This window comes from Vidua macroura, chromosome 10, assembly GCF_024509145.1.
Source record: "Vidua macroura isolate BioBank_ID:100142 chromosome 10, ASM2450914v1, whole genome shotgun sequence".
In the NCBI taxonomy this organism is placed as follows: domain Eukaryota; kingdom Metazoa; phylum Chordata; class Aves; order Passeriformes; family Viduidae; genus Vidua; species Vidua macroura.
Genome location: NC_071580.1, coordinates 21359105 through 21383665, shown reverse-complemented (window position 1 = coordinate 21383665; position 24561 = coordinate 21359105). Strand labels below are relative to the sequence as shown.

The 24561-nt window shown below is 44.8% G+C and overlaps 1 protein-coding gene across 1 annotated transcript in view; it reads right to left on the bottom strand.

Annotated features, from left to right (window-relative positions):
- Positions 1-557: 557 nt before the first annotated feature.
- RYK (receptor like tyrosine kinase) overlaps positions 558-24561 on the bottom strand; it is a 55391-nt gene continuing 31387 nt past the window's right edge. Inside the window, exons 9-15 of the mRNA XM_053986601.1 lie at positions 23079-23165; positions 10609-10678; positions 9042-9174; positions 8160-8269; positions 6054-6213; positions 2519-2655; positions 558-1590 (exon numbers count right to left, since the gene is read on the bottom strand). Of these exons, the coding sequence (XP_053842576.1) occupies positions 1479-1590; positions 2519-2655; positions 6054-6213; positions 8160-8269; positions 9042-9174; positions 10609-10678; positions 23079-23165 (809 nt within the window). The 3' untranslated portion in view covers positions 558-1478. The remainder of the gene's footprint in view (positions 1591-2518; positions 2656-6053; positions 6214-8159; positions 8270-9041; positions 9175-10608; positions 10679-23078; positions 23166-24561) is intronic.

Below are 24561 nucleotides of genomic sequence, written 5' to 3'. Positions count from 1 at the left end.
ACAGAAGCTGCACATCTGCATGACCCAGCCAAATCCAGCTGCTCATACTTGCACAGCAGTCTCCTAAAACGCTCCGATGGCTCTGGAGCCTGTCAGGGCAGTGTCCCACCCCTGCAGCTGCACAAACACTCAAGGCAGCGGGTGCTCAGCTGTAGATGGTGAGAGACAAAAGGCAACTTTTCATGTCCCACACTGTGCTGAAGCACAACTTTCCTTGTGGTGCCACCAGGCAGAGGATGCAGCCTACAGTTCACCAGGAGAACCAGGAGCTACCCTGCAAGTAACTTTGTTACATATAGAGAAAGCCTGAATCTATCACACATTTTGCTGAAAAAACACGTTCAGTCCTCTTAAGCAATGTTCAACTCAAAACAGCCCGGGGTTGGAATGGATCTCTGGGTTAAGGAAGGCAGCAGGATAATACCTGGAGTCTCAGGGACCAGTTCCACTGGAAGGCAGGTAATCCCCCTTCTCTTCCTGCCAATTCCAACCTAACCACCACCAACCTGCACAATCCACACACAGGGCAAGGTGAGGGACCAAGCTTTCACGTTAGGTGTAATAGAAAAACATTCTTTACTCTGCAAGTGTCTTTACAAATATATATTTATATATTTAAGCCCATTTCAGGCCATAAAAGCCCATAAAAAACAACTAGTACCTTTTTGAACAAGAGAAACTGTGGGGCAGAAGCCTGAGGTGACAGACTCCCACACAAGGACTGCTCTGGCGCTTCTCTGAAGGCCTTTAGTTAGCACATAAAACCATCTCAAAAATCCTTTGATGTGAAAGGAGGGGCACCATTCTTACCCCACTTTCACCACTCTGTATGAGGTAAACTGGGATCACTTTTACATCATCGCTTTAGAAAGGAGATGTTGTATCCTGAAGACCAGCTTTTCCAAAGAATATTTGTGAATGGGTTAAAAAGGTAAGATGTGTGGATCCAACCATAATGTGCTGTTGTCTCAAAATAGAAGAAGTTGATACTAAAAAGCTATTCCAGATACATACAAGTACAAACACTAGAGCTGGTCAGAAAGATTCAGTTTCAACATTTTGTTAAAAGCAGGGAAAATTTTCTGCAGTGCGTTTTTTTCATTTCCCCTCTCCTCACTTTTCTACCAGTTCCATAAACCCTTCTGAAAAAAATCACGTGTCTGCTGTCAGAGTGCAAAGTCCATCCAAATCTCATGTTTCAGTTCACTATCTCTACACTTTACAAATCCTGATGGCAAACCAAAAGGTCTCAATTTAACTTAGCAAAAGTGATATCTAGAAAATATTCAACACCAAGAGGTCTTACAAAAAAACTTGAGACTACTAAGGCATTCTAAGGCACAGTGTTTTGGAAGAAGTGCTTTCTCCCTGTAGTGTTGCTTTATACACATCACGTGTGCGAGTCCGAGGGATGCGTGGAGCTGCAGATGGATGCCATGGCTTCTCCCAAGCAGGGAATTCCATCTTCTGCTGCTGTTTCAGACGTAGGCTCCCAACGCTGCGTGAAATTCAGTGAGACATTGCACCAGCTGCTGAAACTTGGGTCTCTCCTCAGGATCTAGGGCCCAACAGCAGGCCATCACAGCAAACCTGCAACACAGAGGCACATGGAGCACAGGGGAGCCCCGTCAGGCAGGCAAACACAGCCCCAGCCTGAAAAGCAAAACAGCATCTGGCACTGGGAAACTGGCTGAGAAACCAGAGAGAGACAAGGAGCTCTGGACCTTATGGTTCATAATGCTGAACAGCTACTTCCAAGGATGGACACCTAGAATGATGAGCAAAGGGGCTGTCACCAGAGGTCCTGGCTCAATTTAGGACATAACCCATGGCAATCCAGGAAGGAGCAATACATAGCTCACTGGAAATTGCTCAACTGCTATAAAAGCATGGAATGGTTTGGGTTGGAAGGGACCTTGAAGATTATCCAGTCCCACCCCCTGCCAGGGGCAGGGACACCTTCCACTATCTCAGGGTGCTCCAAGCCTGTCTAACCTGGCCTGGAACACTTCCAGGGATCCAGGGGCAGCCACAGCCTCCCTGGGCAACCTGTGCCAGGGCCTGACCTCCCTCACAGGGAGGAATTCCTTCCCAATATCCCATCTAACCCTGCCCCCTGGCAGTGGGGATTCCCCCTTGTCCTGTCACTCTACCCCTTGTCCCAAGTCCCTCTCCAGCTCTCCTGGAGCCTGTTTGGGCACTGGAAGTGGCTCTAAGGTCTCCCTGGAGCCTTCTCTGGTCCAGGCTGAACACGCCCAGACTGCCTCCAGAGCAGAGGGGGCTCCAGCCATCAGAGTATCTCCATGGCCTCCTCTGGACTCGCTCCATCAGCTCCACTTCCTTCTGATGCTGGGGACCCCAGAGCCAGAGTTCCATGAGCAATGTTTACCCCAGGGTTTGTCTGACAGGCAGAACAAACAGGCAAGGAAAGGCAGCCCTGGCTCTCTCTTTGGGCAGCCTGGCTTAACACCCCAAGCACAAAGCAGCACCTTTCTCCTTCCCCAGCAGAGGCACTCACAGTTCATCGGGGCAGTTGATGGGCTGAGCTATTCGATAGCCATCCTTTAAATAAGCTGCCATCTCGAAGGGGTCGATGTCCACGTAGGGGGTCTGTCCCAGGGTCATCAGCTCCCACAGCGTCACCCCAAAGGCCCACTGCAAAGGAACAGTGCAGGCATTAACACAACATCCTGAACCCCCAGAGCTCCTCCAGCCAGGGCACAACATCAGCTGTAAGGAAGATTACACACAGTAAGGAAGCTTTACATAAACGCTCTTATATAACCAAATTCAACATGTCTTGAATTGGGCTAATGAAAAATCACAGAACTGGTGATAAATTGGCCAGAGAAGCTGTGGCTGACCCATCCCTGGAAGTGTCCAAGGCCAGGCTGGACAGGGCTTGGAGCAACCTGGGATAATGGAAGGTGTCCCTGCCCATGGCTGGGAGTAGGATCCAGATGGTCTAAAGGTTCCTCCCAACACAAACCAACCTGTGATTCTACAAAGTCGAACTAAACTTAAAATCTTACTGCACTAAGATATCAGTCCTTAAAAATCACGCATTTTTAAACATGAAATTACAGAACACCTACATCTAAACAATCCTGAACACTGAATGATTGTCTCATAGAAAACTGTCATTTACTTTTTTACATTTTACTTCTTTAAAATGCCTCAAAATCCTCAAAAAAGTCTGCGAAATTCAAAGGATCAGAAATGAAATTATAATTTTTTTTATTCCAAATCCTCTGCATATTTGGAGAGTATGCTCAGGAATAGGACTCAGGAAAAAAAAAAGAGATTTCATCTCAGTAAACCTGACAGCTTGATCAGCATTCAACACATTCAGCTGGCAACCCTTGCCAGAAGGAGCTTAAAGTGATGAAAAATCCATCTATGAATCCAAACACAAGCTGAGTACAAGGAAAATTATTTATTATCTGGTATCCAGAGACCCAGGAGACCAGAGATGGGGATGATACTGCACGCTCGTGAATCACTACTCAAGTTACACATCATCATTCCTTAAAAAGGGGCAGAATCATGCAAGACTTACAGGATTCTTGTTTTAATTAAGAGAAATCCCACCACTGCCATAGGGAAGGGGTATTTTCAGGTGGGAAGGGCAGAGAAGGGCAGGGGCACAGATGTGGCCCCGCTCCAAACAGCCACCGAAGGAAAATAAAGTCCCTTTTTAGCTGCAGTGGAGAAGAGTGCTGAGGCACAAGGGTGGTCAGGAAGATGAGCTAGAGAGTGATTCAAGCAAAACCACTCTGGGAATACAGCTGTTCTAATTCCATAGGTAGCTGCATAAAAATGGCATGAAGAGATGCAGAGTTTCATGTCCAACAGCACGAAAAACACGGAATTAAGATTCAGCAGGAATCGTGGTTTGTTTTCCTACACTCTGGCTGACTGATAGAGCTGTTGGCAGGGGAGCAACATATTATTGGGAAAGTTTCAAACCAGCGAACACATTTGAAAGAAAGTCATCCAAAAAGCAAGCCTGGAACACATCCCATGGCATCTCTGCACACATAGGCACTGTTTGTACCAGACCTCATCACCCATTCCCTGTTACATGCAATGGATCACTGGGTTTGTTCCCACCAAACCCACAAAAACATCTGACATCAGCTTTTTGTGAAAGGAGTCCAGGTAGATGCAAAGCTGATATTTAGGGCACATGGTGTTTTCTACACCCAGAAAAACTGTTCACTTTTGAACTCTACAAAACTCAGATGGCCAAGTGTCTGCAGTTAGAATTGTGTGTTAAAAGGTGGGTGGCATTTGTCCCTAAGCAATGAAAAAAGGACTTCTAGTTAAAATGGGCTGGCAGAGATGCTGAATTGCACTGGAGTTTTCAAAAATGGTTACAATAATGAGATTTATTCATCCTAATAAAAATCCACATCTCATTGCTGCTGTTACATAAGCTTTGGTTTCCCAGTTCTTATGAACTGTAATTGCTTTCACGTCCCAGATTTTTTTTTTTAAGTAAAAATAAAAAAACCCCACCATTTGATTAAGTTCATTTAGCTCTCTAAAAACATGCTTTTATAGGCAACTTCCATTTCCTCTTCTGTCTTCAAGTTTGGTATAACACAAACCCCCATGTGTTTTCCAATGAATACACATGTGGAGCACAACTGGCACCTTCCCTTCCTTCCTTCTTTTTCTTGTTCACATGGCTGCAGCACTAGTACAGAGACCACGGAGGAAAATAACCAACCAGAACTTCTCTAAAGTTTCCCAAAGTGGCACCAGACCACTATCCTGGATGGGATGCATCTGAGGGAACAGGCTGAGGTCACTGCAACAGCGTGCTTATCTCTGAAAGGTCACCTCAGCTGGGAGAGGTTCCTGGCCACTGGAACGAGGGCAGCTTCTGGAACAGCTGGGATCTGGGGGACTATGGGCCACACAGTCAAACACCAGCTCCTGCTAATGTTAGGGAGCTCATTATCCTGGAGCTCACTCCCATGTCAGTGAAGCACAGGGATGTCTGGGAACAGCCAATGTGGATTTATCATTTATCTGTGCCTGACCAGATCTGTGCTGAGCAGACAGAGCACAAGGTGAATAATGGTTGTCCACCTTGACTTCTAGAGGGTGCTGGGGCACTGAACAGGATCCCCAAGGAATGGGCACGGCCCCAAGGCTGCCAGAGCTCCAGGAGCATTTGGGATTGTTGGGGTGTCCTGCGCAGGGCCAGGAGCTGGATCGGATGATCCTGTGGGTCCCTTCCAAGTTGGGATATTTTATGAAAAGCAGACTCGTCCCAGTGCAGCTGCCTGAACTTGACTATGTTCCCTGCCAGTGCTCCCAAGGGAACAGGGAGCAAGGGACACTTCTGCTGTGCACGAAGGGCCTGACTGACTCCTGAACCATCTACCACGAGCAGCTGATGCAGGAGTGGGAGTAGAGATGCTGCTCTGAACAAGCCACTGTTATCTATCCAGTGCCATGATCCCCTGCCTCCAGCTCTGGGGTCCCCAACACCAGAAGGATGTTGGAGCTGCTGGAGCGAGTCCAGAGGAGGCCACAGAAATGCTCCAAGGGCTGGAGCATCTCTGCTCTGGAGCCAGGCTGGGAGAACTCAGGGGTTTACCTGGAGAAGAGAAGGCTCCAGGGAGACATCACAGCACCTTCTGATGCATAAAGGGGCTCCAGGAGAGCTGGAGAGAACTGTGAACAAGGGATGGAAGGACAAGACAAGGGGGAATGGCTGCACACTGATAGGGGGCAGCATTAGATGGGATATTTGGAAGAAACTCTTCCCTGTGAGGGAGGTGAGGCCCTGGCACAGGTTGCCCAGAGAAGCTGTGGCTGCCCCATCCCTGGATGTGTTCCAGGCCAGGCTGGACAGGTCTTGGAGCAAGCTGGGACAGTGGAAAGTGTCCCTGTCCATGGCAGGGGGTGGAATTAAACAGGTTTTAAAGGTCCCTTTCAATCCAAATTATTCTGGGATTCTGTGATTCTCCAACAGCTGAGAAAAATGTCAACAAAACACATTTCTAAAATGTAAGAGGGGGGGAAAAAAACCTCACCACATCACTAGCACTGGAAAATTCGTTGTTCACCAGGCTTTCCAGAGCCATCCAGCGGACTGGTCTGTTCTCGTTGTCCCCCAGGCAGTGGTAGTCCATGGGGAACAGGTCCCGCGACAGCGCGTTGTCAGTGATCTTCACCTGCAGGCCGTCGTCGATGCTGGGGCACAGAGAACAGCAGGTTCAGCAAGCCCACAGCAAACAGCTCTGCCTAGCCCTAAGGTCCACACTCAGCATCTAACTGGGCACTGCTACTCCACATCTCAAGCACTGGCACTCTCCTGCATCAAGACTCACTTGTTCTGTGATTAGCAAATATTATCACAGCACCAATTTATTCTGTGCCAACTGATAAGTGCTAGAAAAATCAGCAGGCTTGATTAAACAAAACCAAACACTTACAAGTGCAAAAAAAATACTGTTAAAGCAAACAAGTAACTGCCTCAAGTTACTCCTGCTCTTTTGGAGATCCCCTACCAGAGCAAATAAGCACTTTGTAGCTCTAGTACCTGTGTGGCAATAATGAGGCAAAGATCTAAGCAAAGAAAGATCCAGTAATTCCTTTAAAGCAACCAGTACCCTTTGTGGTCCAGAAGCATGTCTCTAATTGAGCCATCTGAAAAACTGTTTATTCCCTCCACAACAGATACTGATGCTTGTCAGAAGTAGGGTACTGAGGGAAACTTCCTTTAATCAAGAAAAGATGACTCCAAACACCACAGAGAATTTGCTCCCTCTGGGATGTGATTCAAACTCTTGAACGTAAAACTGTGTGTAATAAAGTTCAGTGTTCTCATAAACAGCTGATTTCAGACTATGGCAAAGATGTTGGCTTCAACATTGTATGACAAAAATACAGAAGGAACACTGGGGTGGGGGTGTTGCAACAAACTGGTTTTTGTTGTCTTCTCATCTTGACAATTATTTACTCAATTGGTTTTTGTTGTCTTCTCATCTTGCCAATTATTTACTCATTTTGATGAGAAAAATGAAATATAAATGCTCTGTTTCCCTCTTTACTATCTCAGATACCTATTTATTTCTTTTATTTCTATGCACTTTCAGGCCAGTTCATTATCCTCAAAATTTACACAACAGGAAATTTCCTATCTAGTAATTTTAAGAGTTCAGAGAAATTCCTAGAAAACATCTTTGAAAACAAATTCAATGCAAAGCACAATTCCCCAGCAATTAGACAGTCCTGACTTGTGTAATTCTCATGTCCACTGTAATTGGACTGGCTGTGCCATGAGCACATGAGACCACAAGCATTTCCTCCCTTAAACCTGCCAAGATCACTGGAATCTTGGCTCCCTTCCCAAAATTAGGACACGGGTCTGATGCACTTCCCAGCCTTTCACCACCCAGAGCAAACCTGGGGAACAAAGAGGGGCTGGTGGAACAAGGTCCTTCAGGGGACCTTGGTTACTGGCACCTCTTTCTCTTTCCAGACATAAAGCTCCAGGTGATGTCCCTGATGTTTGTGATCTCTGTCTCCTGTGGTCCCACTTCCTCCTCAGTGTACTCAGCAGTGAGGAAAAGCAATAGAAATTAGGAACAGGATCTGTCAGGAACCCCATCACACTGAGCATCCTTACGGGGCACAAGAGCAGAGATGGCGGTCACGAGTGATTGGGCTCCTAGAAGGCCACCAAACACCTCCACCTCTACATTTTGGAGTGTGTTCCAGCCTGAAGATGGTCTCCACCCCCACTCTGGCATTCCTGCCATTCCATTTGTATCTATCCATCATTTGGCAACTAAGAAATCTACCAATGAACAAAATCTTTAACTCCGTTTTTAAGGAGAAAAAATGAAGAAAACCAACTTCAAACAAAAATCTGTCTATAGATAAACTGTCAAAGATATTCCAAGTTTTTATTAAAGTTGAAGGGAAGTTTTAATTCTTTTCAAGCCTTTGAAAAAGTGACAGACAAACCCAGCTGAAGCATTCACAGAGAGGATGTTCTGCATTCTTTAGAACCGTGATTCCTGGTTCCCCTTGCTTTGGAGAAAAACAACTTCACTGACTAAACCAGTGACCCCAACCCTGCATTCTGAAGGAGAGCTCAGGCTGAGTGCAGCTGCAGAGAGGACAGTACTTACACACAGTTCCTCGCAGCCAGGTCTTTGTGGATGACCTCCCTCCTGGCCAGGTAGCTCATCCCACAGGCGATCTGGATGGCCATATGTACCAGATCCTGCTGGGAAATCGCCTGCAAGAGCCCAGAGCAGCAGCCATCAGCCCCTTCAGCCCAGTACCTGCAGGGTTACTGGGTTTGCTGTATCCCAGTGCCCCCTCCCCTTCCAGTCCCCACAGACACAACCACCTATGGGCACTCATCATGGTGCCTTACTCTAAATTTTAACTTCTTTTTTTGACGTGTCAAGGGAAAATACTTCCATCTTGCAAGTGCCTCACTCTTTGTACCTACTTTTCCTTTGACTGGAAGTGGACATAGGCAAAAATGGTCCATTTTGCCCCTTCCCATACCTTTTTCACTTTGTTTCCCTGGAATCCAGCTAAATTCCAGGCAGCAGCACAGTCAAAATGCTTGTTGCTTTCCAAAACCAGTATCAAAGGCTGTTGATTCAGCTCCTTTTGCAACTTCACAGTCCCATCATAATTAAAATCTTGCCTGTATTTATAGCTTGGCATACCAAAAGTAATATTAGTAAATCTGAAATTCCTCCATACAAGATTTCCCTTAATTTAATCCACAATTTTCTCTATTTGTGGATATAATTTTAGGATGCATTGATTGAGCTCGTGCCATAATGAGAGGTGACAGCTTCCTGCCCTCTGAACACCCAGAATGCTTTCCTAGTGGGAAACAAGGCAAACACTTGCTGGGCAGGCACCTCTGCAGCTCTCCTGCCATCACACTGAACAGGAGAGTGCCACAACCATTCCTCTGGTGGCACAGACTCAGGTGCCAGAGCAAAAGGAGGTTTAATGGGCACAAAGTCCCACATGCCCGAGGGTACCTGAGGATTGTTGGCCTCCACCAATTTGCACTGTCGCAGGAAGAGTTTAAGGTTCCCCCAGTTCATGTAGGGCAGCAGCACCATTGGTTTCTCTCCCTCCTCTATACAGACATGAGTGATAGGCAGCAGATTCCTGGAAGACAGAGAAATTCCTAATGTTATGGAACTGAAATTTGATAAAAATACTTTTGATTCCTAAACACAGCAATAAAATTAATTCATCATGGAAGAAAAGCATTTGATCTTGTGTTAGGAGTTGCAGAGGATGAGGTGTCCAAATAACTGAAGCCCTAGACAGTACTACTTTTAATGAATGAAATATTTGACTATTTTCCTGTTATGAAGAACCCTCCAGATGTTTTCACTTGGTCCAAGAGGGCTGACATAAATTGTTGTGAATACAAGTGATACACAGAAGTGCTACATCCTAAACTGGGAGGTGCAGCATTCTAAATCAACTACAGCTATAAAATACATACTTCCATTACAGCAGTTAAACAAAAAAAAAAAAAAAAGTTAGAACAACATGTTTGATCTGCTGCAAAGTGACAGAACAGAAAATTTTAGCTCTGAATCAGCCTCTTTAAGGGTCTTTCCAAGCCTTTTGTGGCTCAGGTAACCCCCATGCTGCAGTGTCTCTGCACATCTTCCTTAGAAGAAATATAATATATAATATTATATATATCAATATGTAAATTCACAGAAACTAAAACCAAACTGGACACAGCTTCATTAGTCTTTCCATTAGTCACTTTTTAAAATATCTGTATTTTCCATTGAAAACCATTAGCAAAGTCACCAAAGACTTACAATTGTTTTTAATTTTGAATTTTCTTACTCTTTCCTGAAAATTTCTCCCAGTCAGATTTCACATCCATGAGCTCTGGAGACCCATGAAGGTCCCAGCCTCAGAAGCAGTGTAGGGAAAAAAAGCATTTTGGACTTTTTAAAAAAAGTTTGACTTATAATAGGGAGGACAACAGCTCATTTGGAATGATGAGAGCAGGGCAGGCTCATTTTGTTTCTATTTTACGTATGTTTCACCAAAAACCTGCTACTCCTGTATTTTAAGGTCTTTATTATATAAGGCTGGGAACATCCTGGAGAAGGCTCCAGGGAGACCTCAGAGCCTTTTCCAGCGCCTAAAGTGCTCCAGGAGAGCTGGAGAGGGACTTGGGACAAGGGCCTGGAGTGACAGCACAAGGGGGAATGGCTTCCCATTGCCAGAGGACAGAGATGGATGGGATATTGGGAAGGAATTGTTCCCTGTGAGCGTGGTGGGGCCCTGGCACAGGCTGCCCAGAGAAGCTGTGGCTGCCCCATTGCTACAAGTGCTCCAGGCCAGGTTGGATGGGGCTTGGAGCAGCCTGGGATAGTGGAAGGTGTTCCTGCCCCTGGCAGAGATGAGCTTTAAGGTCCCTTCCCACCCAAACCACCCTGGAATTCCGTGATTCTACAGAAGTGTTGCTGAATTCCCAACAAAGAACTCCCTCTCCCCTGGGAGCTTTAGCTCAGGTACTTCCACCTCACAGTGACATGGATTTGTCACCAGCCCTGCGTGCCCTACCTGTGGTGAAGCCCTCTGAGTTTACAGCTTTCCGTCAGCATCATTGTCACCTGCACCTCTGAGGCTTGATCTGAGGGAAAAAGGAACCACAGATAAACTTTGGAAACAAACCAACATATTAATTAAAATTCAGTCCAGATCTGCAAGTTATTTAAGGTCACTTGAGCATGAAAAGAACTTGGTTGCCTCCTTTCTTAAAATGGCACTTACAAAAAGCCCCGAAATTCAAGGCCAAGTTCTGAGACTCATTTCTGCTTAAAGGAGTGGGGTGAAGCCCAGAAAGGAAATCAAGCACATTCCAGGGGCTGACAGACTGTGGTTCTGCACTTCCTGACAGCTTCTGGGCAGGCACAAGCCAGCTGCACTGGGCAGTGTGGTCCCATCCTGCACAGGACTGGTGCCCACGGAAGAAGTGGGATGTGCCAAATGCTTCCCAAGCACGAATGTGCTCCAAGGACACCGCTTTGTTGCTGAGTTACCACTCCAGGTACAGTGGTGTTTACTGCCACATGGCTGAAGGCTGTTTATGTCTAGCTTTACTTATTTCCTTGCTCTCTGCTTGACACACTTGACTCTTGGTAACCTTAGAACTGTTTGCTGTTCTCTCCCCCACTTTTCAAAATAAATAAATAAATAAATACAACCACTGCTGCCAGCTAAAATTCAGGCACCTGAGATAACTCCAGTAACCCAAAGCAATCAGAGCGTCCACTGGGCAGAAGCACAGGTGGTGCCTGGAACCCCTTTCCCACCACTCTTTGTGTATTTGGGGTTTTTTCCCCCCCGCTTGGTGGCAAGAACCTCCAGGGAATTTTAAGGAGACATCAACGAGAGCACTCCCAATCCCACCCCCCTCGCACCTGGGAGCATTTTCTGTGTCTCCCTCGTGCTGGGACTAGTTCTGGCAGGGAGCTGGCACAGGAGAGCCGAGCACAGCCCAAGGAGCTCTCCTTGCTGCACTAGAGGGAATTTACACATCATGGATGAGTCAAGTCAAGGTTTTACTGCCCTGGGAGGAAGAATGGGCAAGAAATCCTCTGCTCTCTTCCCTCCTCCAAGGTCTGATCCTGCTCCTGTACAGCCCTGACACCCTTTCCTAACTGAGCCTGAGCCCTGCAAAAGAAAACGTGACTCTGGCTGAGTGAAGAGTGATGGGAGCACTCTGGAGAAGATCAGAGGTGCCACTAAATTAGTGACAATTATGGCTGTGGTATATTACAGGATATATATATATATATATATATATATAAAATAAGTCAGTGCTTTTGGGCCCATCACTACAAGGACATCGAGGGGCTGGAGCATGTCCAGGGAAGGGAACGGAGCTGGGGAAGAGGCTGGAGCAGCAGGAGAGGCTGAGGGAGCTGGGAAAGGGGCTCAGCCTGGAGAAAAGGAGGCTCAGGGGGAACCTTCTGGCTCTGCACAACCCCCTGAGAGGAGGGAGCAGCTGTGGGAATCGGGCTCTGCTCCCAGGGAACAGGGACAGGATGAGAGGGAACAGCTTTAAATAGCACCAGAGGAGGTTCAAACTGGATATTGGGAAATATTTATTGACAGAAAGGATGGGCAGACATTGGAACAGGCTGCCTGGGGCAGTGGTTGAAGATTTAAATCTAGAGGGGTTTAAATCTGTGTGGGTGAGGCACTTTGAGTGGTGGTCTTGACAGCACTGGGGGAATGGTTGGACTCAATGGTCTTGGAGGGTTTTTCCAACAAAATCAAATCTATGATTCCCTTCTATTTGATAACAACTCTGTATGTGGGGATGGTAGGAACAGGTTATTGCAGTGCAGGAGACACTGAAGCCATGGCCAGCTGAAGTCTCTGGTCTGCACTCCAACAGAAGCATGAGAAAGAGAAGGTCCTACCCCTGTGGGCTGGACACTTGATAAATTTGCTTGTGTACAACACAGATGAAAAAGGCTTGGAAAGAGGAAAGAAAAACAAAGATCCTACATTAAAACAAAGTTACACAGCCTTGAATGACTGAATCAGGCAGTTCTAAAAGCCAGCATTAAAAAGGGAGGTGGAAAAGCAGATTCTGAGAAGTCAGAGGAGCAGGTTACCTGTACAGAGCTTCAGGTGTAACAGCAGTAATTTACAGGGCCCAAAGACCTCAACCTCTTCACCCAGCACATGATGAAGGGAGGAAAGAAATTCCTGGGTGTGAGTTTAAGCTGATTAACTCCTCACACACTCTCTGGCCCTGTGCTTGCTGAACTGGTTTGCTTTTAATTATAAGAGCCACCAAGCAATAATTTGAAGCTTTAAATCAGAGACTGTTTAAGAGTGGATTTCAGATCTACAGAACGAGTCAGGCTGGTTTGGACAATGCACCCATTCATCTCCTCATGGTGACTCTTCTGCCAAAGCCTTTCCCTTTCCAGCACTCAGGGAAGTTTCCAGCAGGTCACTGTGACGTTCTGTTGTTTTCTCTCCACGTTATAGTGGTTGATCCAAAAGGATGATTGACTCCCAGGCAAGTATATACGGAAACTGAAATCTTATCTTGTGAAACAGTCCCACCATCCATATTGTGTTTGCTTATCAATATTATTTCCTTGTTTTCTGCATGGCAAAAAACTTACCCAACACCAACAAATTCAACAGACTCAGAACAAACAATAGTGTTCATGGCTAATCCTCCCCTAAGTTGAGACCAGTGCCAATTTAGAACCACCACACAATTTGATTATTGTGGGTTTGTACTAGATATAATTCAAAACACAATATTAATCACCACTTCTTGGAGTGATTCTTGTCAAAAGGGAGAAAAGAACACCAAAATACTGCTACTGCAACAGTCCCCACTGGAATCAAGCTTCCTTTTAAGGCCATTTTCATCAGTTACAAAGGAAAAAGTTCAGTTAAACAAACTCTGTCACATTTAGTAGACTATAACCACTTTTGAGCAAGCAACACACACATCTTCACAGACCAGGACGAAGGTGATTTTGGCATTATTACATTTTTTTTTGTTGTGAGGGCTCGGTGAATCTGAGCATCCTGTACTAAAAACCCTTAAAACCAATCCAGCAAACCCACCATTTCTAGTTTTGATAAGAGAAACAAATCTTGCTGAGATCTTTTCCAAGCACATAGTGAGATGAATTCTACAGATTTCATCTTCCTGCGTGGGCCAGTGTATAATCCCAAATTCCCCAAACTGTGTCAATCCCCGAGTGCTACACGTAAGCACACACACCTTGTTTTCTTCTCAGAGCTGTTTGTGCAGCCACTCAAACAAAACAGGGGGAGGATCCTGTCAAACCCACGGGATGCCCACGGGCTTTTGTGGCTCCTTTTGTCTGCCCCGGATCCGTGAAGTTGTCGGATAGGAGCACAGCCACACACACACCTACAGAGGGGAGAGGGGGACAAAGCCTCCCACAGAGCCAGAAACCTCTGAAATTACAACACCTACTTGGAGACACAACTGAGGAGGTCACAGTCTCCCATTTATTAAATCTGGGCACCAGGAACAGCCCTGAATTTAACTTGAGTGCTCCAGGGCAAGGCAACAAGGGCTCATTGCAAACTTCCTTAAAGCCCTGAAAAAAGCTGGACTGAGGAATTACCATTATTTGTGATGAAGAACATGTCAGTGCTCAGCCATGAATGGAGTTGCAGTTGGATAGTCATGAGGAGCAGCCAGATTTCCATAAGGTGATCATGTACCAACAGCTGAGAAACCAAAGAGCAGCAACTTCAGGGAAGTTCAGAGAAAGATTTAACACCCAGAAATATTCCAGATGCTCAGTTAGGACCAAAAACGTCCAACTTTCAAAAGGTGCTTAAAACCAAGACTGAGATAGATGTAAATGCATTCCAGAGAGGCAGATGCTCTCCAAGCCCTGGTTCTATCCAGAAGCCTGGCTGTGAAAGCCTGCCCCGAGGCCCAGGGCAAGAACAAGGCAGGATTCCAAGCTCTGATGGAGCTGCAGGTTTACCTCCTGATATCACAGGATTTGTATGCACCCAAGCACAATGGGGCTCTTGGCATTGCTGGTTTTACAGAAGAGGCTGATCCCTCTGTGCTGGGATGTGCTGGGGCCCTGCCTAGTTCATGGGGAGAAAAAACACCTATTCCACTTTTACCAACTTCTTAAAATCCAGCTGCAAAGATGTATTTTAAAATCTTTGTTCATTATCATTCGTCGATCACATGAATCATCAGGTGAAAAGAACTTGGGGAAGTTCTGTGATGACACTAAACTGAAGGGGATTGCCTGCTCTGAGACCAGGCACTCATCAGCTCTGGGGCACCAGGCTCTGCCTCACCAGGATAAGTCTCTCCACACCCCAAAGGACACAGCAGAGATGAGAAGCAGCAATTACCTGGATATTGCAGTGGGGAACTGATTAGCTGGATGTTTTCATGAGTCACTTTGTAAGGCAGACCTCCCAGAACCTCAAAATTGCACAGCACAGCTTAAGTAGGATCACAGAATCCTTTAGGTTGGAAAAGCCCTCCAAGATCAAGTCCACTCATTCCTCCAGCACTGCCAAAGCCACTCCTAACCCACGTCCCCAAGTGCCACATTCACACATCTGTTAAATCCCTTCAGGAATGGGGACTCCACCACTGCCCTGGGCAGCTGTGCCAGGGCTGGACAGTCCTTTCTGGGAAGAATTTTTCCCTAATATCCAACCTAAACTTCCCCTGGGGCAACTTGAGGCAATTTCTTCTTGTCCTGTACCCTATTCCCTGGGAGAACAGATTGACACCCACCTCACCACAACCTCCTCTCAGGCAGCATAACAATTTGAGAGACTTCTGAATGTAGAATGGTCACTGAAATCTGTTTCTTCAGAAGACAAAGCAGAAAACCCATGTAACCACAGGCTTCAAAACTGAACTGAGTCACATTTGAACTCTCTCACAGCCTGCCACAGGCAGTAACAGCAGATTCTCTCAAGATTCCTTCTCAGAAGCAGCTCTGCAAATGCTACAGCCAGGAGCTCCAAGGCTCCTGATGAATGTTTCCAACCTCAGTATTTAAGAATATGTTTTACCTGCAGCTTTTCTCATCTTTGGACCATTTGTAACGGCTTGTTCCCCTCTGGACTTCTTCCTGCTTCATATTGCAAGGTAATGCTCCCCCACATCACAACACTTACACAGCCCATTTTCTACACACCTGCCTGTTTTCACAAGCTTCTATTGCCATTATTTTTCAACCTTGTAGACTTTGCCCAATATCCCATGACAAAGTGCACAAGCTCCAGTTATTGAAGGCCGACAGCCACACAGGCAGGCACAGCGGTCACAGGAATTGAGAGTGCAGGACTAGAGCAGCTCCAGGTGATAAATGCTCCCCGTATCAACACATTCTTGTTAATTACTGCTGTTTCTGCATGGCAATTAGTTAGGTAAAACTGCTCCCAAGGCAGAATTCCACCTGAGTTCAAAGAAAATGCATGCCTGAGTATTGCTTTAACCCCTCTACATGAGTCTTTGGAAGTAATTCAACGCCTGTGCTCACATCTGTTGTACAGGACAATTTTAATGCTCCTAGCAGGTAACCTTCACAACTTTCCTTCACCAGAAGGATGCTAAAGGAATGCAGTAAGTCATGATCCAACCTGCTTTTTCATAGGCAGAAAGGATATAGAAAGGAAATATAAAACATATTTCAGCTTTAAAATTTCAAGGCCCCAGGAGCCAGACAGAGCCAAGTGGAGCATCTGATGCTTCCTCCTGCCACGGACTGAGCTCAGCACTCTGTGCTCCTGTTTGCAGCTCGGAGCTGCAGGAGGTGTTCAGGTCATCACTTCCACAAATCAACGTCCCCCTGCTTTCCAAGGCAGCCCTGCATCCTACAGAATTCCAGTCTCCTGTAAAGGTAAGACATGCACTCCAAACCACAGCAGGAGGAGGTTACAGCATGGGACACCACGTTTAGTCCTGATAAAATTTCCAGAGAGAAGGATTTCTCTTCCAATCCTGGTATCCAAGCATCAAGTATCAACCACATGAGTCTATTTTGCAAAGCAAGGCAGCTCACACTGACAAATCCAAGCCTAATTTTAATAGATCTTGGGATTGAGTCAACATGACACTGCTAAAATAGGGAATGCTATTCTGGTTTTCCTACATTACAAATGCACATGCAGTTTTAAACCACAGAAAAGGGCAGAGAAAATCAGGATTTAGGGACAGTCTTAGTTCCCTGTGTAACAGTAACACCAGAATCCAGGAAGCAGCAGCAAAGAGAAGGAAGTAAAAAGCTCTTTGCTCAATAATCCATTTAACTCAAAGTGAACCTGAAAGTGTTAAGTAAGTTGAAAGTGAAACTGGGAAAGAGAGACATGACTGATGTCCTGGTCCAAAGGTGAAGGGACAGCACATAATAAAACTGATGTACAAGTAGAGATTTTAACTGTATGTAAATTTAAGTGTCCTGCAGGTGAGTATCTTTTAGCACATGGAATAACAAATCTTTAAATGATGCAGTACAATACTTTGGAAATCATCGCCTCAGTATTTTCTTAAGCATATTGTACTGCTTTAGATGTCTCAGGGTATTTTCCTAAAGAACTAGTATTAAATTAAAAATGAAGTGCATTTTTTAGGCTGATATTCAAAAATTTGCTACTTATCCCAAATTCTTTAAATTCAAGTATCTTCCTTTATAAAGACACTCAAGAATTTAGCTCAGATGAGCAGTCAACTCTTGATTTATTTTTTTGGCATAAGCTATATTCTTCAGAAACAGGATCCTGCACTCTGATTTTGGAAGATTAAATACTTTTGAACAATTAATTCAAATACTGTATGTTTAAGGTACAACCTTAAATTTAGAACTATTTTCACAAGGCTGTGCTTTTTAAGAACGAACTGCCCAGAATAGCAGATTCCATCAATTGAAACATGACGCCTTGAGAACAACTGTGGATGCTCCAAGTTCTGGTACCTATTTCATGTGAATAAGAAACTTTCACCCTGGTTAACACAGAGCTGCTTGTCCACATTTAAATCCCCTAAACGTGCCCATTGCTTTCTCCTGCTTGGCACAGCCTGAATTCTCAGGATTTCTATTTCTACACTTCCCAACTGCATGAAGTCCTAAAAGGTCATCAATCTTGCAATCATTGAATGGTTTAGGTTGGAAGGGACCTCAAAGCTCATCTCACTCCACTTCCTGCCTTGGGCAGGGACACCTTCTACTAAATCATGACGCTCCAAGCCCTGTCCAGCCTGGCCTGAGCACTCCCAGGAATGGGCCATCTCCTCTTAACTAGACTAGCAATAAATTTAAAAAATCTAAATAGTAAAATGTCAGAGGTAGCCAAGAATGCTGAAAGTCTTTTAGTGACCTGAGATGACAGAACTAAAGCATTATTAAAAGTTGGTAGAACAATAAAGTTTAAAGAGCTGACCTTTGTCAACACTGACTTTGTTTCCAGTGCTTTCCATGGATGGTTTGTTTCCAAACACTCCTTCCTCGTACATCAGAAAAATGTTAAGTGGTTAGAACACAAAATGGGAGCAGCCGGGTTATCTTGAACTGCACACTGCGTTGTTTTTACCAAAAGTGTACCTTGGCCAGAACATCCTAAATGAGTCAGGCCTCTGCATAGCTCACACTCACTTCATATGTTCCTGGAATAACACAATTCCATTTGTTTTGCTAAGAATTTTCTCCTTCACAGGAAAAGCACCATTAAACAAAGTGTTCTTTAAATCAAAGGTGAAACTTGTGTGTTTTCTTCTTCTCTGACATCAGATGATTTAAAAGATTCCCCAGAAAGGCTGGAAGGATCTGTTAAACCCTGGCAAGAGATTTAATGCCAGCTTGGAGAAACATGCCATCAGAGACACTTCCCAAAACTGAGAGGGATTGGAAACCTCTGATTGGAAAGCGAAGCATTCCACCCTCGTAACACAATTTTTCTGTAAAACAAAAAACACAACGAAGAAAGCAAATGCCAGCTAAGTCTCTCATCTTTCTAACGAAGAACTTGTTCAGGTTGTGTTGATCCAAAGATTCCAAATTCCCAGATATTCTAGATAACATATCCTTGCTCTTGCTGGCAATGACACATATCCTCAATCTTCATCAGTGTCTGAAGACAGAATGAAGGCGAATTTTCCACTGAAATGTCTAAGGGTGAAAGTAACTATGATTTTGAGCACCTTGCCTAGCAAATGAACACAGTGGAAGTTTAAACTGCAAAGACAACACAACAACTATATGGCCAATATGAAGGATGTAGGACAGCCTGAACAAGTCACACCTTTTCCCCAGAGCTTGGGATCTTGGCAGTCTGAAGTTACTAGAGTTTCCAGAAAGCCAAGAGATCCATTTTCCTTTTAAGCTCTCCTTGGCACAAGGCACTGCTCATATCAGAAGGCTCAGGCACCCAGATACAGATGATACAGCATCAAAAAACCCTTATAAACTCATCTATTTCATGAACCTGCATGTAGAAACTTTGTCACTGCCATGGGCATGTTACAACTTTCTCCCTGGAGTGAACTAAAGCTCCATGAAAGAAAAAACTCTTTTAAGGATCTGGAGTAAAACCCAGGGACGAATCCTTTAATCAGTCTTTATAAGAGATGTGGTGTTGAGGCTTCAAGAGAAGCATCTCCAATTTTTACACCTCATCAATTTAAGAGCTACAGAACAAGTAATCACTGAATCGCTTCAAAAGTACTTCAATAACTTCATGAAGTGTTCAAATGAAAGACCCCAAATTCTGTGGCGGATGAGAAACCAGTCAGATCATGCTGAACAAGCACACTCAACCTATTCAACCCCTGCACTGATACTGCCTAATCAGGCTCAAACTTGCTATTTGAGAGTCTGACCTAATAGTTCTACTCCAGCTTGAGACAACAGGGAATACAGAATATTTCAGGAAACTCTCTGGATGGGCTCTTCCACCTCTCAGGCAGGTCCAGGCTCTCTCAGTTTTTGTGTATTACTGACTCCTTTAAGAGCAGATCACTTCAGAAGGGGAACAAACACAAAGTTCAGAGAAATCAGGGATCCTGTTTTCACTCTCCTGGTTAATAGCAATGCTCTACATCTCACTAGAGCTCTGGGAAACATCAGGGAAGGAAAGTGGGAAGTTACTGCAGTCAACTGATCCTTTGGGAGCAACAATTAACCACAGGGAAAGAATATGGGGAAGAGACAAAGTGACAAGGCTGCAATCACTCTCCCTCCAGAGCAGGAAATACCCACAGATATAACTATTGCCTGATGAGGACAACAGCCACAACATTCACCTTCCCCAGCACAGGAAATGGGAAAACTGACAGCACATTCCCTCTGTCCACACTATTGGAAATAACCCCTCTTAAAAGGGTATGGATGCTGTAGTACACTGACAGCTGAAGGAGGGACACATGAAAAGAGATTCATTGTGGCAGGCACTTAGGGCAAGATTTTTCTTCGTGGATTTTCATTCAGAAACCACTCCTTGAACAGCACAACCTTGACACCCGCCCGCGTGGCACAGAGCTCTTCTCCTAACAGCCAACAAACCCAAGCTCTTAGCCCATCTGTAACACTTGCTGGGCTGGGGAGGTTCAGCCTGGAGAAGAAAATTTTCCAAGGACACCCTTCTGTGGCTTTTGGATTGTAAGAAAGACTGAAACAGACTTTTGATCACGACTTGCAGGGACAGGACAAGGGGCAATGTTTTAAACAGGAAAAGGGTAGATTTACATTTGACATAAGGAAGACAATTTTTTAAAAATTTATTTATTTATTCTTCCCTGTGAGGTCAGACACTGGCACAGGGTGCCCAGAGAAGCTACCCCTGGGTCCTTGGAAGTGTTCAAGGCCAGGCTGAACAAGGCTTGGAGCAACTTGGCCCAGTGGAAGGTGTCCCTGCCCATGGCAGGGGTGGGATGAGATGGGCTTTAAGGTCCCTTCCAACCCAAACCATTCTGGGATTCTAGGATTCTCTTGAAATTCTAGGTTTAAAGCTATAACAACTCCCCTAATGTCAGAACAGTGTCTTCAGTTTCTCAAGCTCTGATCCTGGTGCGATAAAAGAGGTGTTTTTTCTCTCAAGGAGGTTATTCTTCCTCACGGTACCTACTCGAAGAACCTCAGTTCACATTTTCTAAAGATCTGGGATACTCCACCCCCACTCCCCATTGTTTCCTGACATTTGGGCCACCACTGGACTTCATTTTATCACTTTCAGAATGCACCTCTGGGTTAAACAAGGCAGTTCTGGAGCAGCTCATACTTTTGGGAAGGGATAATTTAACTCCACAGACAAAGCCTTTATTCCTTGTCTATTTTCCATGACCCTCAGGCTTTACTGCCTTCAGCAAAGAGATACTTAAGTCAGTTTAATGGTTCTCATACCCATCAAGCTTTTATGGTCCTGCCCTGCTTCTGCTTGTGCCAGAACAGCAGTGTGTGTGGCCACAGAATGACTGAGATCAAGGAAAAACTCTGCTTACAAGAGAATTTTTGCAGGTTTTTTTCTTCCAACCAGATCAAATTCCCAACTTATTACAAATGTGAAAATGAAACCGTGTAACATCAGCACTGCAAGTGAGCTGCTGTGAGGAGAGGGGATGTTACAGGTTCTTCTCCTTGCAAAATTCTGCTGCCCAAGCCCAAGTATCAGCAAAACCTACCCTACACTTTTTACACACAGATCTTTTTTAATGCTGGGAAATTCTCTACAGTGACCCTATGAATGCCATCACTGCCTGAGGACCATGCTCCAGTACACTGCAGTGAATCCCTCCCTGCAAAGGGAAGAGCTTTTTCCTATAGGACACGAATGTGTCACAGACACAAGCCACTGTAAGGGAGAATTATGGATTTAGGAGTGCATTGGAAGTCCCATTTTGGGAAAACAATTCAATAACAGGTCATGGGAGGCAGCTAAATAAAGATCACTTTTGATAAATGTTATGTTGTTTAATTCAATGCTATAAAAAGTAGCTCGCGTGCCAAGGGCTAAGTTTTTCAGAACTATTATTAAATAAGAGCCAAGAAAATAAAAAAAGACAGAACTGTTTGGCAGGGAAAGGGAACAGAAGAAGGCAGAATTCAGAAAACGTTCCCAAAATACTGAAAATAAGCAAATTTCTTGGTTTTTAAATAAGAGAAGCCAGGCTGGGAGAGCCAGGGGTGTTCACCTGGAGAAGAGAAGGCTCCAGGGAGAACTTAAGAGCCCCCAAAAGGGGCTCCAGGAGAGCAGGAGAGGGACTTGGGACAAGAGATGGAGGGACAGGACATGCTTTAAGCTGCCAGACAGCAGGATTAGATGGGATATTGGGAAGAAATTCTTCCCTAGGAGGGTGGGCAGGCCCTGGCACAGGTTGCCCAGAGAAGCTGTGGCTGTCCCTGGATCCCTGGAAGTGTCCAAGGCCAGGCTGGATGGGGCTTGGAGCAACCTGGGCTAGTGGAAGGTGCCCCTGCCCATGGCAGGGGGTAGAGCTCTGAGGTCCCCCCCAACCCAAACCATTCCATGATTCTATGTCATGTGAGAGAAGAGCACCACACACATCTGATTGTGTCAGAAACAGACCACAGTGGCTGCTTCCTTTAAGCAAAATATTTCTTTTAAAGGTGGCAGAGAATAAATGGGTAGCAGAAAGATTCAACAACAAAATTCAGCAGCTTCCCCACCTCCCAATCAGTATCTTCAAAAATTAATAGCTAGGCAAAAAAAAAAAAAAAAAAAAAAAAGAGTTGAAATTCTTATAGATGCTTTTTTTTGCAAAAAATAATTAAAGAAGTTGTCAAATGAAAAAACAAAGGCAATGAGACACCCAACTGAAATGACAAAAATAAGTGGTAAAACAACCCCTGTACTGGGAATTTGACAAAAAAGAGAACTTGTGATGATTGCAGAGGAAGGGAGAGATGTAGGATACATTAAACATAGGGATACATGTAGGATACTTGTAATATACACATGGGATACATGTGACAGACATTTGCAATTTTTTCATCTACGCCCACCTTGCTCCTTAAGTCTGCCTATCCCCATTTCAAGGTATTTCCTGAACACAGGTGCTGCATTTGGATAAATTCAGTTCTAAATGCCAATTCTCACGCTTCAGTTGCAAAGCTTAAGGAAGGCAGAAATTATGCCCTGTCTTTTGAACAGCCATGCATTTGTAAAAGATTTTTAAGATACATTTCAGGTGTCTTTCAGGAATTTGCAGGGGACAAGGCTGTGACTGGGAAGACAATGACATGCTGGGAAAAAAAAACAATATAATTTTTTACTTAGAAGAATAATAACCAAAGTATTCAAGGGTGATGACTGAAGGCACTGGTGGAGAACACATGCATTTTTCTTCCATATAAGATTGCTGTTCTCTGTGGCTGAAGGAAGCATCCCAACTGCTTTTGCTTTTCATCATTTGTGTATTTTGGGGAGAAGGGGGTTGTTTTTAAGCCAGGTTTGGCACCCTCAGCCTGCAGCACAGTTCAAACACCTGCACACAAACCCGCTCCTTCATGCAAACATACCTTTAACAGTTTTGACAAAAACTTGTTTCTCTTTACTGGGGTCTTTTTCTTCTATTAGAATTCCATGGAAAATGCGCCCAAACGTGCCTAGGAACAGAACATCCAATCAGTAAAGTGTGGTTAAGAACCACTGATAACATTAGGAGTATCTTAAGCAAACAGTACCTTTCACAGCTGAAAGTGAGGAATGCCTGCAGTTAAGGTGTCTCCAAACCCTATAAAGTCACCAAGAGAGAACCCAACTGCTCTCCAGCACAAGGAGGATTCATAACTACAGGCAGCAAATGCTGAAATTTTACATAAATAAAACTTAAGGGGAAAAGCATGAGAGTGAACTAGTGATAGCAGCAGAGCCCAGTGAAATTAAATATCAAATTGATGATAGTTTATTTGTGGCACTTCAGTCAACTCCCTGCACTAAGAACTCCAGCTCCCTTTTCTCACCCACCCAGCCTGCAATTCTAAGCCAAGGCACTTCTCACAAGGACCAAGTTGTTTTGGAAACATTCACAAGGAAACAGCAATTCTGGCCAGCCAGCACACAGGGAACACTTGGAAACAGCCAGCATCACATTATTCACAAGTTTCACCTCAGCTGAAAGGTGCTGGGTTTGTTTGGGGGTCATTCAGACTCTCCAGCATTTTTCCATTCACAAGCTGTTACTGATGCTATTGCAGGAAGAGGAGCTGCTCTGAGAAGCTGGGCTGAGAACAACTGGCAACACACAGAGAATTAATTGGTTTTTACTGCTCAGCTCAGCAACACTTTTCTGCACCAAGGTGTGCATCATCTCCAGATAGTCTATTCCAGCATAACAGCCCCTTCCCAAGGATTCCTCCTGCCTGACTAGGTTGAAAGATCTTTGACAGTATGAAATAGAGGTCTTATTTGTTTCTAAATACCTTCAACAGGGGCAGTGCAACACTTCTGTCACCTACCCTGGGGCTGCAAGGAAGCCCTGCATGACAGGGGTCTTCAAATTGCAATTTCACTAAGCAGCAGCTGAACTCAGGAGACTCTCAGGCAACCACAACACCCTGAATTACTTAACAGCAACTAAATTCCTCCTGTCTCGGTTCTTGAAGACTTCGAGAAAGTGCCTAAATGCATATTTCCAAAATGTAAAAGCAGGTGAAGCTTATAATGAATCTATGTGAAGTTTATAATGAATCTATGTGAAGTTTATAATGAATCTATGTGATGTTTATAATGAATCTGTGGCCAAGATCTGTAAAGAAGTTCCATGCATGCATTTACTTTATCAGCTTCTTCCCCTCTGAAGCTCTTTTGTTCTTCAATGGCAGAGACTCAACACCACTATGATCCTGAACTAAAATTGGTCAGCTCTTCTATGTCCTCTGACATGTGGATGTGGCACTTGGGGACGTGGGTGAAATTTGCATTGCTGGGCGAGTGTTTGGACTCGATGACCTCAAAGGGCTTTTCTAACCTTAATGACTCTGTGCTTAACTTTTGAAGGTT